General features: G+C 38.0%; 1 protein-coding gene across 1 annotated transcript in view; it reads right to left on the reverse strand.

Annotated features, from left to right (window-relative positions):
• SESN1 (sestrin 1) overlaps positions 1–10,959 on the reverse strand; it is an 89,826-nt gene extending 78,867 nt beyond the window's left edge. The window contains exon 1 of the mRNA XM_016217503.2: positions 10,225–10,959. Coding sequence (XP_016072989.2) covers positions 10,225–10,503 — 279 coding nt within the window. The 5' untranslated portion in view covers positions 10,504–10,959. The remainder of the gene's footprint in view (positions 1–10,224) is intronic.
• Between the last annotated feature and the right edge of the window lie 395 nt (positions 10,960–11,354).

Here is an 11,354-nt window from a genome sequence, read left to right on the forward strand (position 1 = left end):
AGCCAGAAGCCAGTTATAAAACCAGTACTTTTCCACTAGAGTTACTTGTGGGGCGGGGAAGGGGATGTTCAGCATTGCAAACGTTAGGGTCTAAAATAAGATCATTGCAAGGAGTTACTACAACACTCACCCTGCCAGCACTGTCATGGCAACAATGAACTAGCTAGGAGAATGCTCTTTTAACATTCAAAGCTAATCTTGACTCTATTACTCATGGAAATATACCAAATTTTCTTTCAGGCAGTTCACTAAAGAAATCATCGTAGTCGGTAATCTCTTAATATAAAGATAAGCCTTTTTGTATACCGTACTTCCAAGATCACAGTGCATAGCCAGCGAGCAATCAGCTGAAATTTATGACAACATAATGAAAATTAACATGCCACAGTGAAAGGGGACGATTCCACAGGGTTCAAATGCAGTTTCAAGATGGGTGAGGGTTTAAATAAGAATTTGATGTGCAATTTAATAACATCTGAGAATGTGGTTTCCCCTAGAAAAATCAAAGTTTTACATCTGAAAGTAATATGTTATATATTTTCACTGTTAGGAATCTTATATTAAATTTTTATCCAGATAATACAATCTAACAGTGAAACTATGGCATCTCACTGCCTGGGTTTGAAACCTGGCTGCTCCGCCTCTTCCTAGCAATGATACTTTGGGCAAGTTACTTAACCTAGCTGGGCCTTGATTTTTTTCTGATACATATAATGGGGATAATAATACCTACCCTTACGGTGGTGTTGCAAAAACCAAATATTTATAAAATCCTTAATTTGTTTCCTAGAGGTGCTATTTCCTCTAGAGTGCTGTTACCTAGAGCCAGGGAACCTGAAAAATAGGTGAAAACTTTCCCAGTTGCCCAGAGACTTAGGGTACCCTAAAGAACATATTGTGCCATTGCACTGTGTGGGCACAACATAATACTAACAGTTAACGTTCACTGAGTGCTTACTGGGTACCAGTAAGCAATGCATATGTTACCTCATTTAATCCTCACAAATTCTGTGGGGGAACTGAGACTTAAGAGGGTTATGTAATTTGCCCAGCATCACGGAGTTTGGCAGAGTAGCATTTAAAGCCAGGTCTGACTAACTTCAAAGCCCATGGTCTTGACCAATACCCTCCAATGGTGTCCTGGCACTGAAGTACAGGTCTTGGCCGTGGACCTCTCCATGTGCACCTCACCGTTTGGATGACACATGCATCTGTGTGCTTGCAACCCCTCCCTGCTGGTGCCATGCTGACATACCAGAATGGTGTTGAACTCCAAGGAGGGGATAGATGCCATAGACATGCCACCACCCCTGGGGTAAAACTCTGAGCAAGTGTGGGGTAGTCACTGGTTAGAAGAACCCCAAGATAAAGTTGGACATCTTTATTAATCATCCAATATATAAAAATTTAGTGTACAAAAGGCAATTAGAGGTGTTAATACATGTAGATACAAAGTGTGAAATGTATAAAAAATCACATAAAAATCCTAAACTCTAAACATAAAAATTCAAAAGTGATGCTATTTTGGAGTTGGATTCTTTAGCTAAATGACCTAGATCAAGTTCAGCATCTCCATCTTCATCATCACCAATATTGGCTGAGCACTTACTATGTACCGGGCCCACTTCTACATGCTTCTCATGTTATTTAATTCTCAAAACTGCCCTGTGATATTGGTATTATTATTATCCTCATTTACAGATAAGGAAAATTCCAAGAGTTAATTCATAATTAAATTTGTACAGTTACTGAAGTTTACAAAATGCTTTATCAATATGATCTCCTTTAATTTTTAAATCACATCACAAAATAGATAAAAAGAAAATACAAGCTTCTTCTGTTTTTTTTAGTAGAATCATTATTGAGTGAAACTTACAGCCTTTCCTCTGACATGTCCAAAGATACATAAGCAGTGTTTTGGTATATAGTAGGCACACAACAAACACCTAATGAATGATATGAGAAGAACTAACTTACCTGGTTCAATGGTAAAATCTATACTAGTTCAATAAAATTTCAGTTATTTCTTATACTCATAACCTCTGTCATCAACAAAGCTGAATAAACTTAAGTTATATTTAATAATTTAAGTCTACCAACGTATACATTACTTGTTAGTTGAGTAAGTAGGCACACCTTAATTTGGTAAGGTGTAATCACTATCAACGATTGCAAGAGACCTTATTTTATGAGAAATCCTGTCTCTCTATCACTTTTTATTTTTAAAAGGCTTCTCCTAAATATGTCCTTCAGTACCACTGAACATATTACTCTACCACTATTTGTCAAGGTTTGGTCTTCATCACATGATCAGAAGAATTCTTGCTGTGTTTAGGCTATGAATAGCATTTGAAAAATTACTCAGTTATAATTATAGACAGCTAACACCTGCCAACTTGCTAGAAAATGAAATCATGTAAACTTTAAAGATGAGTATGCAATGCTTGTCAAACACCGAAGTATAAAATAGTACATGCTCATTTCAGTGGGGTGAACTAAGGTTCTAATTAGACTCCACTGAATATTACACATAGAATTCACAAATTACCCCACCTAATTTTTAAAAGGCATATATATATGCCTGTATTAGTTTGTCAATTTATACAATTAAGTTAAAAGACTAAGCAAATATTATTCATTTAATGAACATTTATATATAAAAGTTGATTTGGTTAATATAACTCACAAAACTCACATCATAAATTTTATTTCCCTTTAGTATGATTTAAAGCTTAGCAAGTTGTTTTAAGATAATTTTGTAATATAAGTAATAATTTATAAATCTATGAAGACCTTTCCCTTTTTAAATTTAAAAATAGGGTAAGATTTAAATTAAATATAAAACTGAAAGTATCTAATTTTTCTAAAGTAACTACATATTTCATTGCAATCTAATCAGATTTTTCTATAAGCTATATAAAAGAGATTAGAGCATGAGAAGACAGATAATTCTTATGTTGCTAAATTTCACGAGTTATTTTCTTATAAGTTGAAAAGTCACAAATTGTGACAGTCTACTAGTAATACACAGACTTTCAACAATAAAAATGCCAACCGGGAAAATTCAATAAATGGTCCTAATTGCTACCCTACAAAAACTCCCTAAATCTTTCCAGTAAAAAAGGCATTAAAAAAAATTTTTTTTTTAAAGACTTTTTTCTATACACAAACATCATGGTAACTGTATCTTTATCAACATTAGTTTAACTTGGTGTAGTAACCCACATGAAAAAAGCAAAGTATGAAATAATGTTCCCACAGTATGACTATCTAGCTGAGGTTTTCATACTTAAATTTCCAGTCTACCCAGTGCCCCTAGCAAAACTATCATCAAATAGTCTGAAGAACCCTCAGGTACCCCTGAGTATACAGTGCCAGCATAATTTCATCAAGGTCAACTAAGGTTTTTCTCACCTAACATAGAAAGTGATCTAGAAAAGCTGGGTCAAAATAAATCCTATTTTCCATTGACTTCCATTTAAAAAGTAAATATTTTACCATAGTGTGAAAAAACTGACTGACTGGGAAACTGTGATAAAGAAGAGATTAAAATTGGTGGGAAGGCTTGCTGGGTGCTGATGCATTTACTGCAGTACTTTTATCCTTCAATGTATTTTAAGCATTGCCTCCCCCTTCCCCATCATCTCCCCTTGTCCTTCCACAAATTCTAAGTTTTCCCATGTCTACAGTTCCTCCAGACCATGTTAACTTGCTACCACATAAACATTTTCTGTTTTTAAATATGAAAACTCTTTCTGATTAAGATATAACACCATATAGGGCCCTGTTGTGTCAAAGTTTTAAGTGATTAATAATCTTTTATTAAACCCAAGATTCCATAACTACCTTCGGTCAGGTCAATGCTTCAAAAAATTCTTAAGTTTGCTGTTTGAGTTATTAATTTATTATCTTTTCAAATGGTTTAAAAGATATTTGGCAAATTCCTAATGGCTTACCAAAAGGAAAATATAACTCTGAAACAAAGAGAACAGCATACTTATTTTCTAATTCTTTTATTCCATGAATGATCTGTGCAGCACTTTAAGGGCACGTGTTAAAGATGAGAAAATTCTAATTAAGCCAAACTGTTCAGAGGGTCCTCCATGATATCATGAACAACCCATGACCATAAATCAAAATTTAATAAGCAAGTGTTTAACATTCCATTTCCCTGCAAAACACTACTTCCCATTTATAAACCTAATAACTGTTAGAAAAATATTTTTTAAATTGGTTTAATCTTTATTGTTGAAAGTATTACAGATGTCCCCTTTTTATGTTTTTTAAATTAATCATTCTGGGGCATTTTTAAAATTATGCTAGAGACCATTTGGGACACTGTAAAAGGAATAAAACATTTAAAAAGCTGAAAACTTTAAAAAGTTAGAACAAAGGAAAAGGACAGGATGTATTTATATATTATAAAGAAGACACTGAGGGTAGATAGTGCAGATATGATTCATCCTGTAAGCCAGTTGGGGAGGAAGGGGTGGGGAGGGGAAGATAGGCTCTTTACTTGTCTTCAAACCATTTAAGAAAAAAAGATTTACCTTCAACTTCTCCACATCTTCCATTCAAAGAAGCCCAGACAACCTGAAGGTAAACAGTATTCTCCTCTGAGCTCAAAAGCAAGGAAAGAGAGTGGTCAAAGAGGAAGCACCAAGTAGAGAAGTAAGCCCGGAGGCTTTCTAAGGGAAAGGGACTGAGTTCTCATGTATCAATAAAATAAGAAAGGCCAGAAGATAGTGGAAATGGAAGAGAGAAGCTTAGTGTAAATACTGAAAGAGGAACACCTTCTTTGTTGTGATCTAAGAGTCAGGGGTGAATATTTGAGATGCACTATCTTAAACTTTGGGCTTTGACTAGACGTGGTAGTAAAAAAGAAATCAAAACAACCATTTAAAAAGGTCAAATCTGCTTCTAGAATGACCCTAATCTGTTATATTTTATTGCACCATTATAAATAGTTTCTTATCAAATAGAATCTAAATTATAACTAGACTCAAACAATACATTATCTAGTTAGATATAACAACAGTTTGTTGTTGTTTTTAATATTTTTTCTATTGATTTTTTTAGAGAGTGGAAGGAGGGGCAGAGGCGAGGGAGGGAGGGATGGAGGGAGGGAAACATCAGTATGAGAGACATAAGGACTGTCTGCCTCCTACATGAACCCCGACCAGGGCCAGGATCAAACCTGCAATGTGCCCCTGACCAGGAATCGAACCTGATACCCTTTGGTGTGCAGGCCGACACTCTAACCACCAAGAACACCTGTCAGGGCTAACAACAGTTTTAATAGCAGCCTCTGACTAAACCTAACTGCCTTCTGTCCTCCTACTCCTAACAGAAATTCTTTGTTCAAGTGATGGGGCTCTCCTGGTTCTTAGGAGCTGAATTCAGATTAGTCTGAACCAAAAGTAGAAATGCCCAATTTCCTTGCCTATGACTGGCTTAGAAAAGGGCATATGACCCAACCCCAGTCAATAGAAACTAAGAAGTCTGCTGGAGGGGCTCTGGGGAAAGCTTTTCTTCCCTGATAGACACATGGGAAGAAATTCTTAGCTGCGGATGGTCATGATGACAGTAACTGCTGTAGCAATCCTGTAACCATAAGCAGAGATAGCATTTGCTATGTTGAGAAAAAGAGAACAAAAAAATGGAAGCAAAAAGGTAATGTAGTTCAGTTAATGAATCAATGAAGCTTGAAGCTGCCCAACCTCCAGACTTCTTAGCAAAATAATAATCCTCTTATTGTTAAAATTACAAACCATATATCCCCCAATTGGATAACAAATGACTACTTCAACTGGAACTCCAACAACTGTAAGTGTGCACCATACCCAACAGCTTAAGTTTCACTTCTCACTGGGGTGTAACAATCACTTCGCTAAAGGAACGCCTCCTCCATCCCACTTAAAGATAAATACCTTGTTACTTGGTCTAAATTTTCTGTCTTAAGCCAAATTACTTTCAGACATTTTCAGACGAAAATGAAAATGATCAAATGGCCATTCTTGAAAATATACTTGGCTATTTTGACTACTCCTCATAATCTTTTGATGTATATACATACACTCACATTTCTTCCCTAGTTACGTGCATCATAAAGACTATAGTTACCAGTGGGCTCTATTAGTATACTGAGCCAGTGTATTACTTCTGTTCCTTTGTTTAGGGAATCAAGCATATCAAAAAGGTATTATGGGGTTAAATTTTTTAAAAATAAAATAAAGCCTCCTGTGAGGATAGATGACCTTTCTCAAAAGTGGGAACAAATCTTACTGATCTCCCAGTCCTGAGTACAGTGCCTAGCATAGAACAGTTCTCAAAAATGTGTTGAACAAATTTAAGTACGTTGACATGAAATCAATAAATTGACAGCAGGAATACAGAGATGCCCTACCATCTCTCCCTTTCTAACTATAGTCCTCTGAGCTGACCTATAGCAATTGAGGGTCCTCAGGAACACCTGCAGGAATTGCAAAGCCAGTTCATCAGCTGCTGCTTTACTAATGACTAACAAAAAGCACTATGGAGCACTACATTTGAGCTACTTGGTTTCCCATGTGAGGCTGATGCAAGGGTGTGAACAGTGAAGCTGGGAGTGGTGGGCAGTGAGGCTAGAGTGGTAAGTGGAAGCCAGATGATGCTGGAATTCTTAAGAAGTTTAGATTCTATCCTATTTTAAAGGATTTTAGGCAGGAGAGTAACATGGTTAGATTTCTTTTTAGATAAATGGCTCTGCAGTTACATGAAGGATGGATATAAAGGGGGAGGATGGGTTACGTCTCGAGAAGAGATAATGGCAGAGCTAGAACAGTGGTAGCAGGGGCAGAAATCCCTTTGTGAGCTATTTCTAATTGGATGTAACATAAGCAATGTAATCTCAACATGTCTAAAATGAAACTCATCATTCCCTCTAAAATGACCCTCTACCGCTCTTCTGCCTCAGGAAATTACTGAACTATTCACCAAGTAGTTAAAGCCGGAAACTTTTGAGCCATCCTTGATTTCTGTTATTTTCCTCCCTTCCTATATTCACAATAAACACAATATCCTGTGGTTTCTAACTCCTATCTATCTCCCAAATCCATTCACTTTTCCCAACTTTTTCTACTATCCTACTCCATCATTTTTGCTTTGGGCTAGTGGACAACCTCCTAACTGATGTCATACACCCACTCTTGACCCCTGATATCCATTCTCCTCACTGCTTCCTTCCAATACAGGATGGATCATGTCACCATCTTGCTCAAAACCCCTCAGGGACTTCACATTGTTCCTAGGATCAAGTTCGCAGATCTTAACATGGCTTAGAAGATCCTCTGTTATCTGGCTGCCTAAAAACAGTAAGAATCCCTAACATTGCTGAGCGTTAGTGTGCTAGGCACCGTGCTATGCTTTGCAAGCGTTATTTCATTTTACTCTCATTGTGAAGCAGGAACTATGAGCATTACCCTCATTTTGCAGATAAGAAAACTGAGTCAAGGAGATATTATATAATTTTATGCTTAAACGTTCACACTCCCATCAAACTGCATGCCCCAACGACATCGCATTACTTTCAGTTCCTAAAACTCATCTGCCCTTTCTTGCCATAAGTCCTCCAAATGCATCGTTCCCTATGTCGGGACTGTCCCCCATTTTTGGACAGAATAATCTCCTTTTTGCCAGAATAACATTTATTCATTCATCAATTCTCTGCTTAAATGGCATCTCTTCAGGGAAGTCTTCCCTTACTATCTAAAATTACATTATTTGATTATTTCTTTATGGTCTGCTTCCCTTCAAAAGAACGTTAAAATTGTTGCCCACCAGTTCTTAGTTCTTAGAATGGCATTCACCTGGGGTTCCATAACCACTCATTGAATGAAGGCATGACTGAATTATGGGGCGGGCGGTGGGGGGGGGACAACTCCCTAATTTGGTAACTTCATCTATTCAGACTGATAAGAAACAAAAAGAAGCCAAATATAAATTTGGCTATTGAATATAAATTCATCCATTGGATATTTATTTAGTAGCTTCCAGGTCCCAGCCAATACTCTTAAGAACTTACAATCCTACTGGGGGAGACAGACACATAAACATGATTATAGCACAATATAAGTAAAGTGCCTGTTAAAATTGTGGCGGGAATAAAGTGCGATAGGTGCAGAGATGACGAAGAGAGTATAAATCTATGGGAAACCTTTACAGTCAAGGAGATTCTTGAGTCATTTTGCATGATGAATGAGTCTTGAAATATACTATATCACATAGTCCCATGTATTTCACTTATGAAAGGGGAATCATCCACAATGTAGTGGGGCACTTTACATCACATTTAATTCTCACGACAGCTCTGTTATTATTCCCAATTTACAGATGAGGAAATCCAAGCTAAAACAAGTGACTTACTTATCCAAGGTTCTGTAGTACATTAATAAAAGAGAGAATTTGAGCCCAGTCTGTTATCTGACTCCAGTACCCATTTACTTACCACTATATTACAGCTCTTTGACCCTGTACTCCCCAGAGCCTAATTACTTTTTTCACAGTAACTCAAGAAAATTGGTTATCTGGTTTCCCATTTTAACACAAATAAGCAGCAAAACGAAAGGTTAAAGAAACCAAAGTGAAATATACCAACAGCAAAAAACAGAATTGAACACAAACACAAAAATTCAAAAAACATGGATCATATAGTTTTATACACTCCACCCTCAGCTATGCAACAGTACTTGATGTGCACAATGATGACCTCATTACAAAAAAGGAAAAAAAGCCCGGCCGGCATAGCTCAGCGGATGAGCATCAACCTATGATGGAGAAGATGGCGGTTCGATTCCAGGTCAGGGCACATGCCCAGGTTGCAGGCGTGATCCCCAGTAGGTGGCGTGCAGGAGGCAGCCGATCAATGACTCTCTCATCATTGATGTTTCTTTCTGTCTGTCTCTCTCTGTCTCTCTCTGTCTCTCCTTTCCTCTCTCTGAAATCAATAAAGATATATATGTGTGTATATATATATAAGTTAAAAAAAAGGTGGTTGTAGTCACAACAGTCTATGAGATAGAGAAATAACTTTTGATGCTTAAAAGGGTAAACTTCATGTATCTAGAAAACTTTCCTCTCTGGTAACTCTGGATAAATGAATTGTAATCATTATTTCCAAAGTGTTTGTAAGAAGAAATATCCCAAGATGTGAAGAGTCTTCATTTTATAGACATGATTTTTCTGTTGCTTTAAAATGAATTCAAGTCAGAAGAGAAAAACTGTCAATCTTAATTTCCATATATATCCAAATAAACTATAAATTTTAAAAACTCACACTATGACTTTGAACAACATATGTGGACTGAGTAATTTAGATCGACAAGCACAGAGGGTTACTGAGTATTCTTAATATCTAAAAATAACCTCTCTTAAAAAAAGAACCCTTTCAATAAATCTACTAAAATGGTATAAATTGATTATGTACAAAACAGGAGGAAAACTATGTTTAACCTGTTGCACTCAATTTAAACAGGAATGTATGTGAAAATGAAAAGAAACAAACAACTTAAGCAAATACAGAGAAAGTTGGCTGAGTAATTTACCATAGTGTCTCTACCATACACTCCACCTGAATCCAAATTTTAAATCTGAAGATGTCAGCTTTTATAACATAAGCTTTCATTATTTTATGTAATTCTTTTTTTGAAACAAAAGAAAGGCTGCATTTAGAGAACAGACCCTAGATTTTTTGTTTTGTTTTTAAGAACAAGAGAAAATTGTTTCACCAATTATCTTGAAAAAGCTGACAAGGAAACATTTAATGTCCTTCATCATTTTAGAGACTTTAAATGTGAAACTGTCGACACAGAACAGTTTGTAACAATGTGAAAAGCATAGTGGCTACACTTTCCAACAACGTGTAAAAATAAATATAAGGAAAAGCAAGTCTTTACTTGCAACTAACTAACTTTCACGTATTTTTTTCCAGGAGGAATGTAGTTTCTGTGAAAACTCTCTAGAAAGACAATACTTGTTTACTTATATTTGAAAATTACTTTTACTTTAGCTCGTCTTGTACAATTTTGGCCCCAAATTCAATGTTTTACAGAACACTCCAAATTTAAGATGTAGAGTGAATTCATGAGTTCATATAATAACCTATTTGAAGTAAACACAAAGTGAATTTAAGCAAGTAAAATTTCACTATACTTTATAGACAGTTGAAATTACAATGCTCTTCCTTACCTGGACGCTCTTCAAAATAAGCTCACTTTTCTCTCTTACATCTTTAAAGGGACACCTCTTAGAAAGCATAAGCAGATGAGCAAGAAGCTTATTCAACCCATCCAAGGAAACAGCATTTGAAAGCCCGTCGGATGAACGAAAAGGTGTCTCTTTCACCGAACGAAGATACTCAGTTTTTCTCAAAATGATTTGCCTAATGTTTTCCAGTGCTGTCTCTCTAGTAGTTGAATCTCTACTGCACAGTCCATCCCATCTCACTTCATTCTCTCCTTCAGCCATGACAATTGGAGATTTTTCTTTGCAGTCTTCAGTTAACTTTCAGCATGTCCCCAAAAGCACCTTCTATTTTTTAAACGAGAAATGTAAGAATAAAATCAGAGAAATCGAATCTTCATGGAAACACACGTCTGGGTGACATCTGGAACCAGAGTCTTTTATACTGATGGCTTTCAAGCGATCTACAAGATAGAGCTCACCCTCTCCTTCTACGCGAAGGGGCGGTCTTCTGACCAGAGACTGAAAAACCTAAGTTGGAAAGTTGAAACCTTACAGTGCTGGCTTTGCTGGACAGGGAAGGGTTTGCCTCCGTCTTGCGGGGTCAGCGGATGTCCTCACGTTGTGGAGCTGTCAAATCCGTGCTCTGCCCAAAAAGGCTGGTAACAGTTGAACGCCCTCCAGCCATTCGGGGTTTTTTTGTCTCGCAGCCACGGGGTTCTCAGCAGCGCTCCCACCCCGCCCTCCTCCGGCACCAGTCCCCGCCCTCCGCAGCTCCTCCCCGCGCCTCGGCCGCGGGCTGGACGCCGGCTGGGAGGGCTCGCCGACTCCTGGTTCGCTCGCCGCCGGGGCCCGAGGATCCCGGCGCTCCCCGGGGACGGCCGCCTCCGGCCGTCGCTGTCTCCGCAGCGACGTGGAAGAAAAGGGTCTCCGGCCCCGTCAGTTCCAGACCCTTGGGGAGATGCCGTTTCTTTTCCGATTTCTGCGTCCCCGCCCACCGCCCGCTAAATCGGACGAACACCCGGCTGCACCGCAATCCCCGAGTGCGGGGTAGGGCCGCGGAGCTGGCAAAGCCGCGGGGCCCAAGGCGCAGAGCCCGCCCCTTCGCCCAGCCCCACCGGCGGGGCTCGTCCCAG

The sequence above is a fragment of the Miniopterus natalensis genome, chromosome 5, assembly GCF_054644295.1.
Source record: "Miniopterus natalensis isolate mMinNat1 chromosome 5, mMinNat1.hap1, whole genome shotgun sequence".
Classification (NCBI taxonomy): Eukaryota; Metazoa; Chordata; class Mammalia; order Chiroptera; family Miniopteridae; genus Miniopterus; species Miniopterus natalensis.